Source organism: Stegostoma tigrinum, chromosome 17, assembly GCF_030684315.1.
Source record: "Stegostoma tigrinum isolate sSteTig4 chromosome 17, sSteTig4.hap1, whole genome shotgun sequence".
NCBI classification, from domain to species: Eukaryota; Metazoa; Chordata; class Chondrichthyes; order Orectolobiformes; family Stegostomatidae; genus Stegostoma; species Stegostoma tigrinum.
The window spans coordinates 38,554,203-38,580,713 of record NC_081370.1 but is presented as its reverse complement, the minus strand read 5'-3'; the positions used below and the strand labels follow the sequence as shown (position 1 = coordinate 38,580,713).

Genomic DNA, 26,511 nt, shown 5'->3' with positions numbered 1-26,511 from the left:
TGAAGGTTTCTGTCGCATGTTAGCTCCAGCCTCTTTAACTTCTCATTGCTTGCAACAGCAACAACTTGCGTTTATATAGTGCCTTCAGTGTTGTAAAAATATGCTCATCCAGAAGATTTTGCCAAAATATTCCATGTGTTTATCCCAATTAGTTTGAGTTACAAGTTTTATGGTTTTTCGCATGACATTGTTCGACCACTGAAATCCCAAATGATTGGCTGACGTCTTCCCAGTTCAATGCCAAACCTTCTAATCGCAACTAGACAAAGTCCAAGAGGTTTTATGCTTCATCAGTAATGACAACAGCAGTTTGCATTTACGTAGTCTCTTTAACATTAAAACATGTTTCAATATGTTTTGTTGAAGGTTTCTGTCGCATGTTAGCTCCAGCCTCTTTAACTTCTCATTGCTTGCAACAGCAACAACTTGCGTTTATATAGTGCCTTCAGTGTTGTAAAAATATGCTAAAGTGTTGACTAGAAATTGTAGACAAGGTAAATAAGGGAGTATTAGGATAGATGAGCAAAACCTGGTCAAAGGCATCAGTTTTGCAGTATACCTCCTAGCAGAGATGGAAGTATTGAAGGAAATTCTAAAGCTTAGAATTGCTAAGGCTGAAGGTGGGGCCACCCAATGGTTGGCTGAGGAAACGTCAACTTAGCTCAAATCCATGGCCTTCTGACTCTGAGCTGAATGTGTTAATGAACAAAGAATGGCATTAAATATTATCTCATTACTTTTGCTGATTCGAGTTTCATTATTGCCCTGTTTCTGTGGTGTAGACTGTCAAACAAGGTGCGATTAATGTTACCACTGTTGAGTGTTTTGCAGTTTATATTTAACCTGAGCAGGCTAACTGGCTCGTCACCATTGTCACAAATATAAGTGTCTGCCGGAAACCTAGAGATAAAATGGTTTGAACCATGTCTTATGCAAATAAAATTTGAATCCCGCTTTAAATGCGATGTTCGTGCTGCAGCACCTTTTCTCATCTTCACACAAGACCTTCCAGATTTTCTTGTGCCCCTGTCTCTGCCTAGCCACTGACCACCTTACTCTCACTAAAGCTTTTTGGGAAGAATTTGCCCGGCTGCCATACACACTGTCTTGTCAATGAGTCTAAAGGTCGCGTGGTCAAATCCTGCTCAAGAATCTTGAGCACAAAATCCAAGCTGACACCAACCCCAACCCTATTGCAGTACTTGGGGAGTGCTGTACTCAAGACTCTCTAACGTTTGGAGGTGATGTTAAATAAAGGCTCCTTCTATTGTCTTGGGTATTCTTGGGAACCATTTGAAGAAGATCAGTGGTGGTATTCCTTGTGTCTTGTCCAAGATTCATCTGTCAGTTAACATCATTTAAGCAGGTTGCCTGCTCCTCAATTCATTGCTATTTCTGGCAGCTTGTTCATTGGCTTCTGTAAATTAGAATTAGACTTGCATTTATTGTCATGTGTACAGGAGTACAATGAAAAATTTATAATCTCACCCCTCACAGTGTCATCTTAGTTGCAAAGTACTGAGTCCTAAACTGTGAGTACAAAATAGAGAAATATAGTTTTAAAAAGTTACATTACTTTACAGTGATTCATAGTATAAGTTAGAAAATAAGAAGTAAGAGTTACAAGGATAAACATTACAGTCAGATAAATAGATGACCGATAAATACTACATTGCAGTAGATCAGCGCAGGGGGTTTCCGCACATGGTCTGACTGGGTTCACAAGCTGCTGACTGCTCACACCAGGCTGCAGTCCAGCAACTGTGCCCCCTCCGCTCCGAGCCTCATTAGCTGCTTCATTTAATGCATTACAACCGTGACTATCATTCAAAAGTATGTCATGGTCTGGGAAACACATTGAACAGCATGAGGTTGTGAGAGGCTCTCTATAGATACAAAATATTTTGTTCCAATTCTTTTGTGAGGTGCAGCTTTTTAATCATCAGTGGTCTATTATATCATTAACTCCCACTTTCAATCCTATTTAAAGGCTCCCTTTCTCATGTGCTTGAATGTAAGGTACAACTGTGAACTGAAAGAGCAAAAGGAACCTTGCAGCCTCTCGCACCTTCTACCGGTCCACAAGGTCATGGCTGAACTGCTTGTAACTTTAAACCCATGATAAAACTTCACCCGTATGCTTAAAAAGAACTTGCCATCTCTCCATTAAAAGTATTCAAGGACTTTGCTTCTACCAAGGACTGGTCAGGGGTTAGTGAGTAACTCCTCTCCTGATTCCCCAAAGCATGTCCACTATCCACAAGGTACAAGCCAGGAATGAGACAGATTGCTTCCCACTTGCCTGGATTGGTTCAGCTCCCACAACATTCGAAGAAGCTTGACACCATTCAGGACAAAACAGCCCACTTAGTACCACATCCACTCCCTTCACCACCAGTGTTGTGCAGCTGCTGACTGCTCACACCAGGCTGCAGTGTTTACCATCTACACTGCAGAAATTCACCAAAGATCCTTAGGTAGCACCGTCCAAACTCTCTCACTCATTTCCATCTAGAAGAGCAAAGGCAGCTGACATATGGGAATACCAATGCTTGCAAGTTAACTTCCAAACTGCTCACCATGCTGACTTGGAAATATATCACTTTTACTTCAGTGTCACTCGGTCGGAATCCTGGTGGTACGCTTTTCGCATTGTATGTCTACTTAAACCAAAAGGACTGTAAAGTTCTTGAAGGCAGCTGACCACGGTCACTTTCTCAATGGTCAATAAGTGCTAGCCCGAGAAAAGACACCCACATCCCGTGAATGAATTTTAAAACTGTCTTACTAGTCATCAGTCTGGTGAACCTTCTCTCAGGTGCTTCCACCATATTTACATCTGTGCTTAACTTGACCAATAATTTACATGTACTCCAGATGTGGTCTCACCAGTGCCTGATATAACTGAATCGTAATCTCCCTAAATTTATATTAAATTCCCCTTGTAATAAACAACATTTATTTTAGCTTTTGCAGTTACTCACTGTACCTACAAACTAATTTTTGTGGTTCATGCAGTAGGACACCCAGAGCACTGCAACGCCTCGCCAGTTAACGAAGATCAACGTTTTTATAATCCCAGCCCAAAGAGACAATTTTTGCACCTTTATACTTTTGCCAGATCTTTGCCCACTTACTTTACCATTAAATATCTTTTTATAACCTCTTTATCTCCTCATCATAACTTACCTCCCCAGCTATATCTGAGTCTTTGGTAAATTTGGCAACCGTGTCTTCCTTCCCTTCATCTAAATCATTTATGTAAACTCTGAACAGTTTAGGGTCCAGTATCAGCCCCTGTGCTGTACCACTCAGTATATCTTGCTTAGGCCCATTTATGTCTACTCCCTAGTTCCTGTTAGCCTGCCAATCTTTTGTATATGCCAATATGCTGCCGCCTACACCATGAACTTTTATTTTCCATTGTAGCCTTTGAAGTGGCACTTCTATTAATTCTCTTTCAGAGACTAGTCCTGAGAGACTGAGATGGAATTTCTTCTGCTCTAGAGTTATGGATGTTGAAGTGACTAAACAGTCCAATAATGAATTTTTGCATCCTGTCATTGGTATGGCAAGTGGCATTTGAAAATATGGGTGGATGCAATATTTGGATGTTCTCACACTCTTCTGCTGTTTATGCTTTACCGCCATCTAGGCCTGTTGGAGATGCACCTTTTGTAGATGTTTGAAATACAGGTTCATAGTTCCTTGAAAGAGGAGTTGCAGGTAGACGGGGTAGTGAAGAAAGCATTTAGTATGCTTTACTTTATTGATCAGTTCATTAAGGATGGGAATTGAGAGGTTGTTTTGCAGCTGTACAGGAAATTATTTCAGCCACTTTGTGAATACTGCATTCAGTTCTGGCATCCTTGCTGTAGGAATGATGTTGTAAAAATGGAAAAAGTCCAGACAATATTTTAGAGATGTTGTCGGGATGGAGGGTCTGAGCTGTAGGGAGAGGTTGAGTAGGCTGAGCCTATTTTCCCAAGAGTGTCAGAGGCTGAAGGGGGTAACCTTTTATAGAGATTTATAAAATTATGAGGGGCATGGATAGGGTGAATAGCCGAGGTTTATTTTTCCTCAGGTTAGGAAGGACGTAGGTTTAAGGTGAGAGGGGAAGGATTTAAGAGAGACTTAAGGGGGCAACATTTTCATGGAGAGTGATGTATAGAATAAGCTATCAGAGGAAGTGGTGGAGGCTGGTACAATTACAACATTTAAAAAGTATTCGAATGGACACATGAACAGGAATTCCTGAGTTTAGGTGGATATGGGCCAAATGTTGGCAAATGTGAATAGATTAATTTAGTACATCTGGTTGGCATGGACGAGTGGACTGAAGGGTCTATTTCCATGCTGTACATCTGATTATGACTCCACCCACTCTGGGTGGTCTTGGGCAAGAGATTCTTGAGAATCGGTTGCCTTTTTATTTCAGAGAGGCTTCAAAGACATCTGGAAGGGTTTCCTCTGCCCACCCAATTACTACTTGCTTTGAATAAACTTGGAGCAGAGTTTGTTTTGGTGGTCTTGGGTCAGGCACATGGATGCTGTGGCCCAGCCAATACACCTGATTAACTGTACCAATACCTCTGCTGGGGATGATGGTCGGTGCTGAAATCAGAGCATCTTTACTGCCATTGTGTTTGCAGGATTTTGCAGAAGCATCACTATGATATTTCGCTAAGAATTTGAGATGTCTTCTGTACATTGCCCATGTCTCTGTACCCACCAGGGCAAATAACACTATTGCTCTGTAGTCCATGAGCATGCTGCCAGATTTATGCTCCTTGTTGTCAAGCATACTGTTCCTCAAACAGCTGGAGGCAATGTTGAATATTATGATTAATGCCTGCCCACATTGTCAGGGGGCTCCCAAGGTATTGGAATTTAATTCATATTGACCAAAAACTCACTGTAGATCTTGACAGTCCAAGGGTACTGTTGCACAAAGGGAGCAGCTTGTCCTTGGCATTCTGGATGTTTAACCTAAGGCCCACTGTCTCATACTGCTCCATTAATCCAGCAGCTGGCCATATGCTGCAGCTCGATGACCAGAGTCAATCTTGGTTTTTGACTGGAGGCAGCACAGATTGAACAGTTTCCTGCTTGTCCCCATAGAGAAACTCCACTCAAGAGGAAATCCTCAAAAAAGATGCCTTGGAGCTTTAGGAAGACAAAACAGCCTTGCTTCACCCCAGATTGTGTACATACTGGACGTGGTGGACTCTGTCCAAGGATAAATCAGAGGAGGAAGTGAGGGGTGAGGCATTTGAGTCACTTTATTTGAAGCAGTTTGAAAGCAGATGTTTTGCTTAATTTTAGCTGTTTTGTGGGAGGGAAGATGCTGACAGTTTCTCGTGAGTTTGCAGTTCATCCTCATGGATCAGGAGTTTTCAAAATCAGTGGAAATTGGGGATTTTCCATGCTACGCTCCCGTTGTACAAATGTTCAAATCTATAGTGACTAAAAGAATGTGTATTTCTTGTTTTATAACTTCAGAATGTTCCAAGGAGCTTTTGAAGGGCAGTCACTATTTTAGGAAATTTAGTAACCGACTTGCATGCGGCAAGATCTCACAAAGAGCAAGGCAAAGATATCCAGATAATCTATCTGTTCCTTGTGGGGGGTAAATATTGGCCAGGAAATGGTGGAGAATTCCCTTCCATACATTGACTCCATCTACTCTTACTGTTGCCTCAGCAAAGCAACCAACACAATCAAAGTATCCTCCCACCCTCTCCTCCCTTTGCATACCCCGCCCCCAAAAAAATCAGGCAGATACGTCCCCTCCCCGCCCCCTCCCCCTCCCCTGTGGCTGTCACACTGATTCTTCGCTTTGACCTGCTACCTTGATACACCTGCATGGTACAATCTGCCTGTGCAGCGTATCCCCAGTCATATGACAATAATAAATCTAATCAAAATTGTGCCACAAAATCTTGCTTGTCCAATAGAGAGGTCAGACAGTGTCTTGATGTGTCTTGATTCAGTGCCACCTCTACAGTTGAACACAGCTGATTGTACAGCACTCTGTGCCAGTATTGTACTGGGGGTCTCGGCCCGGATTATGGAGCTGGGGTCTCTAGAGTTCTATCCTCACGTCTTGTCACTTGGGTGAGAGTGCTACCAATTGAGCCATGACTCACTGTGGAATAATCAGTTGAAAACAAAGCATGAAAAAGTTAAAATGAATGAAGGCAAAGATTGAGTTTATTAGTGACCATTGAAGTCAATAACACTGAAGAATTTCCCGTGACGTTTAAGGAAATACCGCAATATTAAGCAGAGTATAAGTAATGAAGAAGGGTCACTGAAGTCAAAACATTAACTCTGCTTTTGCACCTCAGATGCTGCCAGACCTAGTGAATTTTTCCAGCAATTCCTGCTTTTGTTTCTTTGTTCCAGTATCTGCAGTTCTTTGTTCTTTTTAATATAAGAAATGAATTGTTTTGCAGTTCAGGCAAGGGAATTAAGACTGGAGTTGAAAGTGTTTTTTTGGGAGGTCTTTTTCCCACCCATTCCTCAATGCAGTAGATCTGAATGATCAAAACCTTAGCCTCAACCACTTCCTCTGTGTTTGAATCTGAGCAGCTTTTGGAAACCTTGAAGAGCTCTTTTTAGTACTACTGCACCATTAGTTAAAGTTCTCCAAAATACTCAGATTACAGCACAAACGGACCATTCAGCCCAACCAGTCCATGCCAGCATTTAAGTTATCATGTCTCTATAGTTTAGTCAGACTTATCTCCTGTTGTAGCCCTGCCACCTACTTCCCTTGCTGAATCCATCCTAAAGTGTGCTATGCAAAATTGTAGATAATGCTCCATCCGAGGTCTGACAAGTGTAATGTACAGCACAGGAACAGCTCATTCGGCCCACCAGGATTGTGCTGACACCTTTCCAAACTTAAAACCTGCTGCCCCTACGTGGTCCATATCCCTCTCTTCCTTGCCTATTCCTACATCTGTCATGATACCTCATAAACATTGCTGTTGTGTCTGCCTCTAGCAGCACGTTCCAGGCACTTATCACCGTCTGTGTATCAAATATTTGCCCCTCTCATCCCCTTTTAGACTCCCCCTTTTTACCCTAAACCTACATCCCCTACTAATAGATTTCTACATTAGGAAAAAGACTCCAATTATCCAAGTTCAGCATAACCTCCTCCTTTCTCCTTTTACTCCATGCCCCATTAATAAAAGTTAGGATACTGTTTAATTAACTTGTTAATTGATCTAGCGTGCCACATTTCATGACCTATGCACATATATATCCAGTTCTGTCAGCTTCTGCACACCCTTTATGCTGTATTCTGTATTCTTGCTACCAACATGCATCACATCACACATCTTCACGTTGAAGTCCATCTTATCTGACCACTTCACCAACTTGTCAACATCCATTTGGAGTTCTACAGTTTATAATGGTTCTAAGTTTTGTATCAGTGTAAATGTGGAAACTGTTCCATATACACCAGGATTGAGATCATTTGTGTATAATAGGAAAAGCAAGAGTTCCAAAACTGACCCCTGGGGAATTCATTATAAAATTTCCTCCAGCCTGAACATTATCCATTGACTATAACTCTTTGTTTCCCATCAGTCAGTCAATTTTGGACCCAGATTGCTACTACCCCATTTATTCCATCAGCTATAACTTTCCTTACAAGTCTTTTACATGACATGGTATTGAACACAGTTTGGATGTTCTTGCGCACTATAGCAACACCGTTACCTGCCCCATTTCTCTCTGTTACCTCTTCAGGAAAAAACCTCCAAGTTAGCCAAGCGCAACTTCCTTTGAAGAAAAATGTGGTGGCTGCTCCAAATTAACCCAATCTTTCCACGTGACTAATAATTCTAATTTTAATAACCGTCTCAAGAAGCTTTCCCACCACTGAGGTTAAACTGGCTCGTCGGTGATGGCTGGACATTTCCTTGCAGCCTTTTTTGAACAAGGGTGTTTTATAAGAATCTAACCCCCTGCTGGAAAAACATTTGCCCCTCTTTCTTAGGAACCAAAAGAACTGCGGATGCTACAAATCAGGAACAAAAACACCGTAGGTTGGGGACGTTCGGTGATTGCGCAATGTTCAGCACCATTCACGACCCCTCAGGTACTGAAGCAGTCTCTGTTCAAATGCAACAGGATTTGGTCGGTATTCAGGTTTGGACCGATGGGTAGCAAGTGACATTCACACCACATAAAAGCCAGGCTATGACCATCACCAATAAGAGACAATCTAACCACCTCCCTTTGATATTCAATGGTTTACCATCGCTGAATCCCCCACAATCAACATCCCTGGGAGTTATCATTGACCAAAAACTCAAATTGACTCAAATTAACGCAGTGGCTACAAGAGCAGACCAGAAGCTGGGAATACTGTGGCGAATACTACACCTCCTGACTCCTCAAAGCCTGTCCACCGCCTACAAGGCACAATTCAGGAATGTGATGGAATACTCCCCACTTGCCTGGACGAGTGCAGCTCCAACAACACTTGAAGCTTGACACCATCCAGGACAAAGCAGCCTGCTTGGCATTACATCCACAAGCATCCACTCCCTCCACCACCGACACCCAGTAGCAGCAGTGTATACTATCTGCAAGATGCACTGCAGGAATTCACCAAAGATCCTCAAACGGCAATTTCCAAACTAACAACCACTTCTATCTAGAAGGACAAGGACATCAGACATGGGAACACTGATACAAAACTTAGAAGCATTGTAAACTGTGAGGAGAACAGTGTCAAACTCCAAATGGATGTTGACAAGCTCACCTTCAAGTTCCCCTCCAAGCCACTCACCATCCTGATTTGGAAATATTTCACTGTTCCTTCAGTGTTGCCAGCTCAAAATCCTGAAATTTGTTCCTTTAATGGCATTGTGGGTCAACCCACAGCAGGAGGATTGCAGCAGTTCAAAGCGGAAGCTCACCAACACCTTCTCCAGGGCAACTAGAGGTGGGCAAGAAATGCTGGCCGGCCAGCGATGTCCACATCCCACAAATGAATAGGAAAAAACAGCACCCAGTCTGATTTGGAATGAAAACCAAAAAAACTGTGGATGCAGTAAATCAGGAACAAAAACAAAGTTGCTGGAAAAGCTCAGCAGGTCTGGCAGCATCTGTGGAGGAGAAAACAGAGTTAACGTTTCAGGGTCTGGTGAGGAAGATTCTGAAGAAGGAACGCTGGACCCAAAACATTAACTCTGTTTTCTCCTCCACAGATGCTGCCGGTCCTGCTGAGCATTTTTTAGCAACTCTGATTTGGATTGATATCACTGTCCCTCTGCTGTGTCAAAATCCAATTCCTGTGCATTGTGGGTACACTTAGAGCACGTGAAAGCAGCTTCGCATTCTCTCTCAAGGACCATGTAGATGTCAGCTGTAAATGCTGACCTTGCCAATAACACTCGCATCTTTTGAATAATTTTATTTTTAAGAAGAACAAGCTCATCCGGATGTTTGAATACATTTGAAACATGGTGCAGAAGTTGGTGATGGCAGGGAGAGAGGCAGGTGTTTAGCCAGCAGAGTGTTAGATTCTGATAAACACTTTTTTTCTGTCATCAAGCTTCAATTTTTGCTTGACTTGTTTCCATCCTTCTCTGGCACCTCCTCCAGCACCAAAAATAAAACACGCAATTCATATACAGCTTTTCCTCTGTGCATTCAGGAAGATTATACTAACAAATACTAGTGTAACATGCAAGAAAGACTCATTGTCTAATCGGCGTTAAAAAAACCCTTTTCTTTTAGCTCTGTCTTCTCTGATACTGTTCACCAAGAACAACAAAGCAGTGACCTTTGTCTTCTGTTCTATGCCAGCAACCTAATGCTGGTACTTAAAAGCTCTGGAGCACTTGAGATGAAGTTGCTGAGTCAGCCCACAAATTATGGCCAGGCCCTTTGGGTATCAATTGCACTTGGACTTTTCGAAGTAAATCCATTTAAGTTTCTGGGATTTGATGTGCAAATAGAAATGAATTTTGAGACTGAAAATGTCACTTCCTGCTGTTTCTAGGAGCTGCTAAGCAGGACAGCACTGGAGAGCCAGAAACTGGATCTAATGGCTGAGGTTTCAAGCCTGAAAATTAAGCTGGCTGGATTAGAGAAGGACCACCGGGAATGTGATGAGTTGCAGAAAAGTGAGGTTAGCCATAATTTTGCTGTATGATTTTATTACCCCAGGCTTTACTGTTCTAACACTTTCCTGACTAGACTCCCAACTTAGACTGAACTTGCACCAAATCCCACTCATCAATTACCCTTACATTCCAGTCTCTCTCTATCTCATGGTTCAGCACACCCTTGATTTCAAAACTCTGGTTTCCGTTTTAAAATGTCTCTGACTTTACCCCTCCCCCTCTCTTCAGTCTCCTCCAAATATTCAACCCTGAGAAGTACTGTGTTCCTTCCGTTCTGGGCTCTTGAGCTTTACTTACACTATAATATTCCATCCATAAATCTCTCCATCTCTCTACATTGCACTCTTCTGGAAGAAGATCCTTAAAGCCTATCTCTTTGACCAAATAGCTATCCTCCTGTCTTCTACTGTGGTTCAGTAACATATTCATCTGACGTGCCGTGAGGAGCTTGGTTAAGTTACTTTAAATGCAATTTAGATCCAACTTGACGACACAATAGATGTAGTAATGAGATTCTGCCCTATATGGCCAAATCACAGAGGATGTAGTCTGACAACAGCTGTCAATCGCTGCTGTGGAGGTCACTGGGAAGAGACAGCCACGATGCATAGAAGTTGGCCACTTCCAAAGGATAAAAAGCTCCAAGTTTGAACCACTTGCACTCTCTGCCTGAGACAGAATGAATCATTCTCAGGAACTTGATTCCTAAGCTTGCTTGCCTTTGAAGGCAAAACTGAGGGCCGCAATCTTGCAGATGCTGTTATGACAAACAGTTCAAGATCCTTGTCCAAGGAAGAAATTGAGGGAATGCACACAACAGCACTGTGCTTGGTTATTGTCATCTGTGTTCTAAATTGATACTGCGATGAAATTTCTAGCTACATTTGATAATTTGGAGAGGTGAAAGAAATTGTGATTGTACAGCAGGTAAGGTTGTGATGACATTTATTGGGTTTGTTAAAAATCATGAAGGGTATTAGTGGAGTGAAAAGGCAAAATAGTTGTCATTACAAGAAGGCGTAAACACCAAGTAATTAGCCAAAATTCTCAAAGAATAGATCGTTTTTACACATTGATTTAGGGTCTGGAATGCATTGCCTTTAAGGACAGTGGAAGCAAATTCAGTAGTGATTTTCAATAGGGATTTGGAGGAATACTTGAAGAGGAGGAAAACTTTTTAGAGGGATTGGCGGGGGGGGGGGGGAGAAAAGCAGGGTCAGTAACTGATGGGCTAGCTCTTTCAAAAAGCTAGTACAGGCAGAATGGGTGAAATTGCCTCCTTCAACGCTGTATATTCTCTGAAATCCAAGTCACTGTACTTACTGGATTTGGCAATTCGGTATGCACTGTACATTTTGGATGAATCGTCCCATGCTCGCAATCAACCACATTTCAAAGGTACCAACAACATGATGTGACGTGTTTAAATGGAAGTTTGTTTATTAAACTCAGTCATTTGTACACATACTGGTGTCAAGTTGTGATCATTCAGTTAAATCAATTTCAATAAAATAAGTGCTGGTTTAAAATTGAAATAAGCACTTTGTTGTGAGGCCACCTTGTGTTCTGTGCAGACGCTAATTCGACTGATGTCCAAGCCTGTTGTGCAATATGGTCTGCTTCCATTGAGATTTGGCATGTGGATATACTCGGAAGACTACTGTGAATCTCACTGCCTGGAACCAAATTTTATCTTGAGGGAATACCTACTGTCTTGCTGATGACAACTTCTGTGAAATAATGTTGATTTTGGTCTGACAAAGCTTTGTGTTGATGTTAAAAGTCAGTGAAGAGACCGATGGTTTTGGCTAGCTTTATGTTTGTGCAGCAGGTGGCTCTCAACAAAAAAAAACTTGAATGAATCTACTCAAAAAAATAAAGCTTGCCATCAGAACCCAGATGTTCTACACATGTTCAATGGATTAAACTTGCACATGATGTCCGATAACTGATTGATTGTCCAGTCATACAGCGTGGAAACAGACCCTTCAGTCCAACCAGTCCACAGTGACCATAATCCCAAACTAATCTAGTCCCATCTGCCTGCTCCTGGCCCATATCCCTCCAAACCTTTCTTATTCATGTACTTCTCCAAATGTCTTTTAAACGTTGTAATTGTACCCACATCCTCCACTTCTTCAGGAAGTTCATTCCACATGCAAACCGTTCTCTGTGTAAAAAAAATTTGCCCCTCATGTCTCTTTTTAAATCTCTCGACTCTCACCTTAAAAGTATCCCCAGCTGTTTTGGGATCACACTGTACACAATATCCTGTAAATGAGCATGTTCTCATAAGCATTTGTTCATTGGGGATTGATTGTCTTCATGGGTTAGTCTGTTTACCGTAGTTAAAAAAAGTTAGGTGATGAAGCTGCCAACATAACAAATCAACTGATTTCAGTGCATACAGCTTGCAGATCCACAACAGACTTACTGTCAGAGTTTCAATATTGTGCATACACGATACATGAAATCCTTACCGGTAAACTTTCCTAGAGGCAAATATTCATGACTTTCCATTTCAAGAGGAAGGTTAGCCATTTACAATAACAAGCAAGACGTTGAATTTCAATGAAAGCAGTAATTTGCTGATGTGCCGGGATCTCATAGCAGGGATGCGTGATTGATTGCAGTCGTCTTGCTTGTCACTCTTCTTTCCATTGCCAAGAGTTTCTTTCCTGCGTTGCAGTTGTCCTTGAGTTTGCTTACCCTGACATGTTACAGCCAAGTTTTGATCCAGATTGTCCTTTCAGAATTGCATGCTGGCAATGATATTCAAGAGAAAGAGTTCTAACAAGACATGCTTCTAGTGGGATACCTGATGGCCTTTATTACAGCTTGAAGGTATTCCTTTTGCACAGTATGTCAGGGTCAATGCATGCTCTTTGTCGTTGCATTAGCATCTTCTCTAGTGCACTGCATTAGCCAATAATCTTTCTTTCACATGCCTTGAAATATTGATTGAAAGCTGAGAATTTTTTTTAGAGGCAGTTGGCCACCATTATATTGCTATGTTTGGATGTTCTAGTAATTGTGCCAAATGTCAAATTTATATTCTGCTTCTGTCAGGTTTGTTGTCCTGTGATTCTTGCTTGTTTCCAAACTTCAGTCACTCTTCAACACTATAAAGCTTCACTCTGTCTCAAAAATCTACGTAGAAAGCTTCCATCAGGGTTGATCCCATTATTAACTCAACAATTCTATTTGCTAGCTTCCCATCTGCAACATCACAAAATGAGCTGTTTTCTCTATCACCTCTCAAAGTGGTCTATAGATTCCAATTTATGAATGCCGAAGTTTAATCTGGCGGAGTTGTCTTAGTCTATTCTGTTTAGCTTTTTGGCTGCTATTCATCATGTTTAGGTCTGTAAAAGTTTGTTCCCAGCTGTTAAGCATACCCCTGAATGCTGTTTAACATTTTAAATTATGTTAGTTCTGTTAATCACCCATTTTAAGCTAAGCAATTTTATGCGCGTTCCGACATTATGGCTTTGATTTTTCCCCTGGCTCCCATCAAACCATCATACATGTTGATCTCTCGCCTTTTACAAGGGCCTAATTAATTAGATGGGGATTGATCTCCATCCCAGCAAGCTATGTTTCAGCACTTTCTGACACTGTAACAAAAAATACATTGCAGGTTATCGCATGCACTTAAGCATTGTTAAGAATAGTTGATTATGATCTATTCTAACCGTAATGTAAATTGCTTACTGACTGTTCAAGTAGAATAAATGCAATGCTTTCTCATGCTTTTCACCATGCCAAGCTATTGATGATGGTCTAATAAACATTTGATCATCAGGGATAATGGGAACTGCAGATGCTGGAGAATCCAAGATAATAAAATGTGAGGCTGGATGAACACAGCAGGCCAAGCAGCATCTCAGGAGCACAAAAGCTGACGTTTTGGGCCTAGACCCTTCATCAGAGAGGGGGATGGGGTGAGGGTTCTGGAATAAATAGGGAGAGAGGGGGAGGCGGACCGAAGATGGAGAGAAAAGAAGATAGGTGGAGAGGAGAGTATAGGTGGGGAGGTAGGGAGGGGATAGGTCAGTCCAGGGAAGACGGACAGGTCAAGGAGGTGGGATGAGGTTAGTAGGTAGATGGGGGTGCGGCTTGGGGTGGGAGGAAGGGATGGGTGAGAGGAAGAACAGGTTAGGGAGGCAGAGACAGGTTGGACTGGTTTTGGGATGCAGTGGGTGGAGGGGAAGATTTGGGCTGGTTGTGTGGTGCAGTGGGAGTAGGGGACGAACTGGGCTGGTTTAGGGATGAGGTGGGGGAAGGGGAGATGTTGAAACTGGTGAAGTCCACATTGATACCATTAGGCTGCAGGGTTCCCAAGCGGAATATGAGTTGCTGTGCCTGCAATCTTCGGGTGGCATCATTGTGGCACTGCAGGAGGCCCATGATGGACATGTCATCTAAAGAATGGGAGGGGGAGTGGAAATGGTTTGCGACTGGGAGGTGCAGTTGTTTGTTGCGAACTGAGCGGAGGTGTTCTGCAAAGCAGTCCCCAAGCCTCTGCTTGGTTTCCCCAATGTAGAGGAAGCCACACCGGGTACAGTGGATGCAGTATACCACATTGGCAGATGTGGCCTCCTGCAGTGCCTCATTGATGCCACCCGAAGGTTGCAGGAACAGCAACTCATATTCCGCCTGGGAACCCTGCAGCCCAATGGTATTAATGTGGACTTCACCAGTTTCAAAATCTCCCCTTCTCCCACCTCATCCCTAAACCAGCCCAGTTCGTCCCCTCCCCCCACTGCACCACACAACCAGCCCAGCTCTTCCCCTCCATCCACTGCATCCCAAAACCAGTCCAACCTGTCTCTGCCTCCCTAACCTGTTCTTCCTCTCACCCCATCCCTTCCTCCCACCCCAAGCCGCATCCCCATCTCCTACCTACTAACCTCATCCCACCTCCTTGACCTGTCCGTCTTCCCTGGACTGACCTATCCCCTCCCAACCTCCCCACCTATACTCTCTCCACCTATCTTCTTTTCTCTCCATCTTCGGTCCGCCTCCCCCTTTCTCCCTATTTATTCCAGAACCCTCACCCCATCCCCCTCTGATGAAGGGTCTAGGCCCGAAACGTCAGCTTTTGTGCTCCTGAGATGCTGCTTGGCCTGCTGTGTTCATCCAGCCTCACATTTTATTATTTGGTCATCAGGGATTGATTAATCCTGTGGGTTAGTTTATGTAAAGCGGTAAAACAGGTTACAAGTTATGTAACAGACTGTTAAAGCAAATCGATTGATTTGTGTGTGTGTGTGCGTGCGTGTGTGTAGCTTACCGGTTCAGGCTAGCTAGTGTCACAATAGTGTATGTCGACAAATAATGGAGTTCTTAAATATAAGATGCACATATAACACACACAATGGATCTTAGCTTTTTCTAGAATCATGGAACGTTTAAACACAGAAGAAGCCCATATAATTCCAAAGGTATAACATCAGTTTCTGCATTTAATATGATAAAACTCATTTCTGCCTCATTACCAACTCCCAACTCTACCAACTGTCTCTAAATTCTTGTACTGCTTATGCAATCCAGTACTCATTGAGTAGAAACTTTCTCCAATTGTACGTTGACAAAACACAAGCTGTTGTTTGCAGTCCTCATTTGAAACATGGTTCTCTAACTGGAGACTCATGTCTCTTCCCTAGCAACTGTCTAAGACTACCTATTTGCACTATAGTATTACTGGACTCAGACCCTCCATGAGTTTGGCTGCTGTTGAAACCTTCAACTATGCCTCATGGATCTCTAGACTTTGACTATTCCACCACACTTCAGCTGGGATGCCACATTGTAAACTTGAAGTCACCCAGGTTTCTGGCTGTATCCTAACACATATTAAGCCAAAGCACCCATTGCCCACCAGTCCACCAAAGTCTTCAAATTAAAATCATCATCTCTGTTTTTAAATCCATCCACTACCTCGGCCCTCTGTTTCTGTAACCGCATTCAGTCCCAGTACCCTCCAAGTTCTCTGCACTCCAGTAATGAATGTGTAATCCCACTTCCTTCAGTCCACCGCTGGTAGACCTAAAATCTGGAATCCTCTTCCCTAACCATTTCCTGTTCACCTTTCTCCTCCTCAAGATTGCTTTCAAACATACCTCTTATGCCAAAATGAGTTACCACTCCTAATAGCTTCAGCTTTGGCTGAATCAGTTTTTGAATGACATCTCCTGTGAAATGCTTGGTATACTTTTCAAAGTTAAGGGCTCTAAATAAATGCATGCAGTTATTTCCTGATACCTTGCCGAATGAAAATACATTGCTGTTAGTCCTGAAAATCAGCCTCATCTGTTTTTTTTTTCAACATGATCTTCAGGATTCGCAAATGTTTCCTTACACTTCAGTGACTTCAACTGAAGCAAGTGCTCAAGATGTTTCCTGAATCAAGGACTTTAATGTAGACATCTCAGACCAGTGTCACAATGGCGCTAGTGTTCCACTCTCTCTTCTGGTGATCTGTTCCATGTCAGAAATTTGAGTGCTTGGATTCCTATTCATCTGCACCAGTCACATTGATGAAATCCATGCAAAATCAGCAAAACGAACTTAAAAAGATAGAAATTTCTAAGAATACGTTACTTGCATCCCAAAATCATTGGCACATATATTTCCCTTAAACTGGTTTACATCTCAATTGGCCTGCTTCAGGCCCTACGCACAAAACTAATGGTGCCCCTAGATTGAACTTGCAAGATTACACAACACTTCAGATTATGTTTATTTACTCACAGGCAAGTGTGGTGCTGGTGTGTTACATTTCTCTTGTGACTGAGTTACTGTAGTAGCATGCACATTTGCACAGTGAGGTTCCAATGCTCATGCCATCATGCAGCTTACCATAGTGCAGTTTACCATAATCTCTCCTGCTCTTTTCTTCTGCTGTTAGTATGTTAAAAGTATTTGCAGGTCGATACTCAATCTTTTGACTGCATTAAGAACAAATCTGCGTTAGTCACAAATTCCTGGGATGGAATTTGAACTCTTGAGTTTCAGGCACAGAGGTGGGGATGTTATTCGTTATGTCACAAGACCACTGCAGACAAGAGAAGCATGCATTAACATTTTCAAAATGGTTGATTCACTAAGAAACCGATAATTAAATTGCTCCTAGATGTTTTATTTTTTAAAAAATCAGTGATTTTGTTTTTAAATTACATGCACAGATATGTTGGATATGGTTACTAACTATCTATTTTCCCGATTTGGTTATTTCTGGGGCAGCACGGTGGCTCACTGGTTAGCACTGTTACCTCACAGCACCAGGGACCCAGATTCGATTCCACCCTCGGGCGACTGTCTGTGTGGAGTTTGAGCATTCTCCCCATGTCTGAGTAGGTTTCCTCCAGGGGCTCTGATTTCCTCCCAGAATCCAAAGATATGCAGGTTAGGTGAATTGGCTATGCTAAAGTACCCATAGTGTCCAGGGTGAGAACTACCAGGGTGGAGCCTGGGTGGGATGCTCTTCAGAGGGTTGATGTGGACTCGATGGGCTTAGTAGTCTGATTCCACGCGGTAGGAGCTCTATGACTAAGAACTGCCCACCTTACTCTGCTTAAACATCTCAACTGGTCCAATGAAATGGATGAACTATTACTCTACCTGATTCCACTCTCTTATGAGATTTTACACCAGCATTTATGGAAATTAATATTCACGGAAACTTGATCTGTAACCCAACCTGTGTAATCTGAAGCACATTTGGGCACAACTGCGAGCTATAAGCTCTCCCACTTCAGTTTACCTCAACTATTGTCTCCAAGTTCTATGTAAATTTTATTAAGAATAAATACATTATTTAGTTCATGACTTTTAAAGCTTAGAATTAGCTTCAAAGCTAATGGCTTGCAGGGAGTGTTCTGGGTTTCAGCAATGCCTTAATTGATTCAATATGCCTCAGTTGGAAATTTACATCAACTATCAATGTGTTATCCAAGCTGGTTTCCGCCACGTGATATTTTTATAACCTCCCAGAGGCAATAGCACAGGGAGGAGTTGTTGGTGGGGGTTGGGCGTTGGGGCCTCACTGAATTCTTTCATCTTGTGACTTGTTTCAATATGAGCTTGGTGGGGTGTAAAGTTCAGAAACTATAAAAATGCAAAAGGTAATTGAAAAATAACCTGTCTCCAAAGTAACAGTCAACTCAACATTTTCATCATGAGAGCAAATATAGTCAGAACTGGATTTGATTTTTTTTTAAATTTTGATTTGAAATGGTACATTTTCGCACTAAATCTCCAAACATCCAGGTTCCTTGAGGTCATGAATGTAAATCCATTGGAGGTGACATATTATTTCTGTACCTTTCCTGACTATGGGTCTGTTTTGCTGAGTGTCATGTGCTTTTTACTGTATGTAACATTCGCTCTTCTTCTTCTTTATCATCTTTTATGGCATTGGAATGAGTTGCGTTATGCAATGGAAGTTCGTAATATTATCTGAGAACTTGTATCCTAAAATAGATTTGAAAGGGTTGTTGCTTTTTTAATGGTCTGAACTTCGTTTTGTTTATCGGTGGGTCAAATCAGCATTTCCCAAAAAAAACATGTAACTTAAAAATTAAATAATTAGATGAGCTACCCTGTGAGTTAACTGCTGAAATGCCTGCTAAATTGAACTTGTATGACCCTGAAAAAGAGCAGCCAGAAGCAAAAAATGGTTCTCTTCAGAAGAAAAGATCCAGGTCAGCAGGCGTGCTGTTTAGCAGGCTTAACGTAGTAGGAGAGCAGTAGTGGTAGTAAAGGAGTTTTAGGGGAGGTGAAATTGGGGAAAATGTCGTAGAAACCTATGCCACAGTGGCACATCCTTACGCCCTGGGTGCATTTATTAGTTCTGCGAGGAAATAGTTGTCCTTAGTCCCACATCCTGCTTTTTGTCTGTAACACTCTCAAGTACTTCATTCTCAAGGGTCCATGTAGCTCCTTTTTAAAACTATTTGTGGAATCAGTTTCCACCACATTCTGAGCTGGAGCATTCTACATCTTGACAGCTGTGTGAAAACAATTCTAATCTCTCCTCCAAAGCTGTTGTCAAATGGTTTAAATCTGTTCCCTATTGGTCACTGTTTCAATCCCAAGAAGAAGTAATTTCCGTCTTTTTATCAACACCTCTCAGCCATTTGGAAAATTACTGTCAGGTCATCTCTTAACCCAGAACAAGCTTAATTTTTCCAATCTTTCTTTTTAACTGTAATGCCTCATTCCTGGCGACAAGCAGGCTGGTAATGCTCTTTGCATTCTTATCAAGGCCTTTACATCTTCACTGAAGTGTCACGAATTGAACGCACTTTTCCTGCTGAGACCAAAGAAGTCCAAACAAGCCTAAAGAGATGCAAAATAACTACACTAAATATATCTTGCAATAAGTGAACTAATTTTATTTTGCATAGAATTTTCATTCTCTGTACATTTTGACATGGTGTACCATTAACCCCCTCCACTGAGAACCTTCCGAAGTATTTTACACACGATATTTTGTTTGTAACAATTCTGAGAATCGCCCTTCAGCCCGTTGTGTGTATTGTTGTTTCTTCTGTCATCCTGTTTCCCCTCTGAATACACCCTCTGAAGTTTGCAACTTCTGAAGTCAGAAGTTTGTTGGCTCAGGTCCAGTCCTGGGACTGAGTACAAAATGTAGGCTGACACTCCTAGTACAGACAGTGTGCTGCATTGTCAGAAATGTTGGCTTTAAGATGAGATGTTTCAATGACAGTCTGCCCTGTTAGGTGTACAAGTCAGATTCTGCAGCACTATTGGAACACTCAGATGTTCTTGGTCTATATTAATTCGTATATCAACACCACCAAAACCAAACTATTTTTGGTCATAATCCCATTGCCGTTTGTGAGATTTTGCTGCACACAAATGTGTACTTTGTTGGCTGTAAAATGCTTTGGGGGCTTCTAGCATTGCAAAAGGCACCATGCAAATGCACTTTAGTTTTTATCCAATTCTCTAATAATTGAGCATCCAATTAGAACGTAGGAAGAATACAGAACAGTACAGGCCCTTCTGCCCATGAGGTGGTGCCGACCTATTATCCTACTGTAAGGTCAAACTACCCTGCATACCCTACATTATACTGTCATCCATGTGCCTATGCAAGAGTCGCTGCAATGTCTCTAATGTATCTGACTCCACTACCACTGCCGACAGCACAAGCCACACACCCACCACTCTGTGTAAAGAACCTACGTCGGATATCTCCACCCCCCCCCCCCCCCCCCCCCCCCCCCCACCACCATCCTCCAATCACCTTAAAATTATGCCCCCTCATAATAGTCATTTCCGCCCTGGAAAAAACTAGTGTGGGATTCAATTTCAGGATTTCTGTATGGGGATAGAACATAGAACATTACAGCACAGTACAGGCCCTTCAGCCCTCAATGTTATGCCGACCTGTCATACCGATCTCAAGCCCATCTAACCTACACTATTCCATGTACGTCCATATGCTTGTCCAATGACGACTTAAATGTACCTAAAGTTGGCGAATCTACTACCGTTGCAGGCAAAGCGTTCCATTCCCTTAATACTCTGAGTAAAGAAACTACCTCTGACATCTGTCCTATATCTTTCACGCCTCAATTTAAAGCTATGCCCCCTCGTGCTCGCCGTCACCAGCCTAGGAAGAAGGCTCTCCCTATCCACCCTATCTAACCCTCTGATTATTTTATATGTTTCAATTAGGTCACCTCTCGACCTTCTTCTCTCTAATGAAAACAGCCTCAAGTCCCTCAGCCTTTCCTCGTAAGACCGTCCCTCTATACCAGGCAACATCCTAGTAAATCTCCTCTGCACCCTTTCCAAAGCTTCCACATCCTTCTTATAATGCAGTGACCAGAACTGTACACAATACTCCAAGTGCGGCCGCACCAGAGTTTTGTACAGCTTCACCATAACCTCTTGGTTCCGGAACTCGATCCCTCTATTAATAAAAGCTAAAACACGGTATGCCTTCTTAACAGCCCTGTCAACCTGGGTGGCAACTTTCAAGGATATGTGTACATGGACACCAAGATCTCTCTGCTCATCTACACTGCTAAGAATCTTACCATTAGCCCTGTACTTTGCCTTCTGGTTACTCCTACCAAAGTGCATCACCTCACACTTGTCTGCATTAAACTCCATTTGCCACCTCTCAGCCCAGCTCTGCAGCTTATCTATGTCTCTCTGCAACCGACAGCATCCTTCGTCACTATCCACAACTCCACTGACCTTACTGTCGTCTGCAAATTTACTAACCCATCATTCTATGCCCTCATCCAGGTCATTTATAAAAATGACAAACAGCAGTGGACCCAACACCGAACCTTGCGGTACACCACTAGTAACTGGTCTCCAGGATGAACATTTCCCATCAACTACCACCCTCTGTCTTCTTTTAGCGAGCCAATTTCCGATCCAAACTGTGGTATCTCCCACAATTCCATTCCTCCGCATTTTGTACAATAGCCTATTGTGGGGAACCTTATCGAACGCCTTGCTGAAATCCATATACACCACATCAACCGGTTTACTCTCATCTACCTGTTTGGTCACCTTCTCAAAGAACTCAATAAGGTTTCTGAGGCACGACCTTCCCTTCACAAAACCATGCTGACTATCCCTAATCAATTTATTCTTTTCTCGATGATTATGAATCCTATCCCTTATAACCTTTTCCAACACTTTACCAACAACTGAGGTAAGGCTCACTGGTCTATAATTACCAGGGTTATCTCTACTCCCCCTTCTTGAACAGGGGAACCACATTTGCTATCCTGCAGTCATCTGGCACTATTCCTGTAGACAATGACGAGTTAAAGATCAATGCCAAAGGCTCAGCAATCTCCTCCCTGGCTTCCCAGAGGATCCTAGGATAAATCCCATCCGGCCCAGGGGACTTATCTATCTTCACCCTCTGTAGGATTTCTAATACCTCTTCCTTGTGAACCTCAATCCCACATAGTCTAGTAGCCTAGGGATCAGACCTAACTAATCTTCACCTTTCGATTCCAGTCAATAATTAAATCCTTAAATAGTTCAACAGGCCAGATTTTGGGTTATTTGTGTTATTCAACTATTTTTTTTAAAATTTGTTGTTTACACCACTCGTACTTTGCTGACATTACAGAACTTGCTTGGGGAATTACGAAGCCTGCAATCTAAAGTGGAAGAGCTAGAGGATGAAAAGATTCAGTATGAACACAAGTTGGCAGCCACAAAGGTAAATGTGTTTTCCATTTGTCACAGTTGTTCCACAACATGTTTTAACAAGTGTGACTGTGCTGAGTATTCTGATTTGATCATTTCACTTTCATTAGTAGTGTCAAAGTGTTAATTCCCTAATTCTGTGGTGTGCTTTTTAACTTTCCCTTGGGATGAGGAAATTTGGCAGGGCCATGCTTACTGCCTGTCCTCAAAAGTTCTGCTTTGCCTTCTCCTAGAATGACATAGCATGCACAGCACAGAAATGGTCCAGTTGACCCATTGACATTTATGCTCCATATCATCATCCCACTCAACCAGATTTTTGTATTCCTTTCTCCCTCTAACATCTCTTTAAATGTGGTAGTGCATTCCACATTCTTATCCGCCTCTGCATAAAGAAAGTCCTTTTGAACTCACTTTGCATTTGGCAGTTTTGGACAGTGACTGTCCTTTATTTGTGGCTAAAAACCAAAAGAACTGTGGATGCCGTGAATCAGGAACACAGACAAAGTTGCTGGAAAGGTTCAGGCAGTCTGGCAGCATCTGCAAAGGCAAAAAACAGCGTTAACGTTTCAGGCCTGGTGACCCTTCCTCGGAACTGGTCCTGAGTTTCTGGAAAAAGTTCTGAGGAAGGGTCACCAGACCCGAAACAACATTAACTGTTTTTTCATTCACAGATGCTGCCAGACCTGCTGTGCTTTTCCAGCAACTTTGTTTTTGTACCTTTATTAGTGGTTCCCTTGTAATGGTCTTCCTCAGAAGTGGAAAAATCTTAATGTCTACCTTACTGAACCCTTACAAATTGTTAAGACTATGTTGATCAGTTCGCATATCAGTCCTCGGGAATCAGTTGGGATGAAGTTATGGGACGATTTAAAGATAAGGCTGATGTTTCGGGCCTAGACCCCTCATCAGAGAGCTCTGATGAAGGGCCTAGGCCCGAAATAGCAGCTTTTGTGCTCCCGAGATGCTGCTTGGCCTGCTGTGTTCATCCAGCTTCACACTTTGTTATCTTGACTTGCATTTATGTTGCTTTTAGATGTATTAATACATCCTAAAGTCCTTCATAAGAGTGTTGTCAAGGAAAGTTTGGCACTGGGCCATTTGAGGGCATAACCAAAATCTTGGTTAAAAAGGGTTGGCTTTAAGGCGCAACATAAATTAGGAGATGGTCTTTTTTTTAAAAAGAAAGCATAGGATTTAAGGAGAGAATTCCAAAGCTAGGCCCCGGGCAGAAGAAACCATGGCTACCCCTTGTACAGCATGAGTAACATGAAGGAACTTCAGCCAATAGGGAGAGGAAAGACCATTGAGGTTTTTTTTTGAAACACAAGCTAAGCACGTAAACCTTGAAGAGTTTGGATTGATTCTTTTACATTGAATGAATAAAGTTAGTTGTTTATGAAGTTTTGAAAATTTATATTTTTAGGTATTGCATGAGTTAACTTAGAGCCCCCTAGAATAAAACTGTCGCCTACTATGAAACGCTAATGATTATGGGATCATAATTATGAGTAGGAAGTATGACTCATTTAAACAGCTTTTGGCCATCAAATATTAGGCCATCAACTAGCAGATTATTAACTTCATATTCTTCCACGTGTTGTGATTTCATTATACAGTATTATTCATTTTCGGTTGTGTTACGGTGATTACACTAGTTTTATTTTGTGAAGTGTTTTTGGTGGAAGTTTGTCAAGTTGGAAAAGAAAATGCAATTGTCTGAAACTAGTATGCTGAAGTAGGCTTTGAAGTGATTGTGAGTGTACGTTCCCATTCTTTAGCTCTTTGGAGAGGTAGAGCATTGTCTGCAATCCCCTTCCTTTTCCAAATCCTTCCATTCCTTCGAATGGTCTTCTGCACTTCCAACTGGGTATTTAGAGAAACCACTTCAGTTGGTATTACTTCCTGCAGTGTTGTATGAAAATTACCAACTGCTTTGTTTTACAGTTTTCTTAGACGTTAACAGGAAGCGCTGGTTTGCTAATTTCAGGACATTTCCTTTTAATTTTAATGTTGGAGATTAGGAAACACATTGGAGTACACTTTATAAGCCACTTGTCTGGCCCCTTCTTTACTTTCCTAGTAGTACCAAACAATGTCTGAACAGCAGAGGTGACTCGTGGTTGCTTGTGGTCCAATCTATTGCTAACTAAAACTTATTTTCACACTAGAATAAATGCATTGTTTATTTTCTGTAAATATCAAAAGACTTTTTGAATAACATTGGTTCCAACTTCTTAAACATCATTGGTGTGCAACATGAACATAAAAACTTGCATTTCTATATTCATAATCTCTGGCTATCCCAATAACCTTAACGTGCAGGCAACTTTTCTTTTCCTTGTGTGTAGTCATTGTTGTAAATAAGAAAAGCAGCACCTGGCTTGCCCGCAGCAAACTTCCACAAATCTGTAGATAATGACTAATGATTGAAGATCATCGACTTGAAACACTAACTTTGTTTGTCTAAATAGATGCTGCCTGGACTGCTGAGTTCTTCACTTTTTTGTGTCCGGATTTCCAACATCAACAGTATTTTACTATGTTAATGACTGTATGACCATGTCTGAGAAGATCACAGAGATCTCCAATGTTTTTATTTGCAATTTATATCCCACGTGAAAAATTAAATGAGCCAGACAGCACCTCTGACAGTGCAGTGCACTCTCAGTACTACACTAGGAATATAGTCTGTATTTTCTACTCGAATCTCAGGAGTCGGTCATGAAGCCACAACTTTCTGATTTTTTTTTAGACGAGCGCTAACTACTAACTATTGTATCCACTGCTCCTGGTGTGGCCTTCTCTACATCGGGGAGACCAAGCGGAGGCTGGGTGACCGCTTTGTGGAGCACCTATGCTTGGTTCGTGACAAACGACTAAACCTCCCAGTCGCAAACCACTCCAACTCCCCTCCCACTCCCTGGACAATGTGTCCATCCTGGGCCGCCTCCAGTGTCGCACCAACGCCACCTGGAAACTGGAAGGGCAGCGCCTCATATTCTGCCTTGGAAGCCCACAACCCAATGGTCTCAATGGTTGAAGCTTTACTAGCTTCAAAATCCCCCCCCCCCGCCATCACAACCTCCTCCCAAGACCAACCCCTCTCACCCCCACCTCCTTGACCTGTCCATCCTATCTCCCACCTATCTGCTCTCCCCCCCCCCCCTCACTGACCAACCCTTATACCAACTCCCTACCTACACTCACCTCTACTAGCTTCATCCCCACCTCCTTGACCTGTCTGTCTTCTCTCCACCTATCTGTTCCACTATTCACCTTCTATCACCACACCGCCCCCCCCCCCTATTTATTTCAGAGACCCCTTCCCCTCCCCCATTTCTGAAGAAGGGCCCAGACCCGAAACGTCAGCTTTCCTGCTCCTCTGATGCTGCCTGGCCTGCTGTGTTCCTCCAGCTCCACACCTTGTTATCTCAGGCTCCAGCATCAGCAGTTCCTACTATCTCTGAGTGCTAACTACTAAACCCCGGCTGGCAATAACGTGAAAAGAGCCAACCAGGTTAGCAATTAATTATCATACACTGCAATTCAGAGACTACTTGTGAGCTCCTGATATTTTATCCCAGCCTTATTTGGAAGATTTTATTTCAAACTGCTCACAGATGTGGTTTGTGACATAACTAATAATCACTAGTTAAAACAAGAGTAATTACTTCTGGAATTTAATTATTGCTTTCTCAGTCATCAAACTGCAACAGAGCCAAGTATGTGACTGCATTCCATTTTCTCAGGAGGCATGTTGGATGCTTTGCTCTAATATATCAGGAATTAGACATCATAAATGATGTAGTAACTTAGCACCAGAACAGTAGATCATCAGCTGAGTGGAATATTTTAATCTGATAGTGGTTTAACTCTTCCAACATGCAGCTGATTCAGAACTGTTATGCTTTCTCTCACATCAGAATTGACACAATTGAAGTAAAAACAAATGCTTGTTGTTGTAGAAATTCCACAGGTCTGGCAGCAGAAGTGGTGAGAAATGGAGTTAATATTTTGAGTCCAATTTGACTTTTCTGCCAGTATATCCCTTCTCTGTCTGGATGGTACCAGACCTGCTGAGTTTGACCAGAACTTTTTCTATTCCAGAGATCCAGCATCCACAGTAATTTAC

The 26,511-nt window shown here is 42.3% G+C and overlaps 1 protein-coding gene across 12 annotated transcripts in view; it reads left to right on the top strand.

Annotated features, from left to right (window-relative positions):
• The window catches only part of ppfibp2b (PPFIA binding protein 2b), a 247,441-nt gene that overhangs the window by 170,587 nt on the left and 50,343 nt on the right, over nt 1-26,511 (top strand). For 11 of the 12 annotated variants that reach the window (XM_059652093.1, XM_059652097.1, XM_059652096.1 and 8 more), the window contains 2 exons: nt 10,034-10,162; nt 22,297-22,389. In XM_059652093.1, the coding sequence (XP_059508076.1) occupies nt 10,034-10,162; nt 22,297-22,389 (222 nt within the window). The remainder of the gene's footprint in view (nt 1-10,033; nt 10,163-22,296; nt 22,390-26,511) is intronic. The other variant, XM_059652101.1, reaches the window with a different exon arrangement.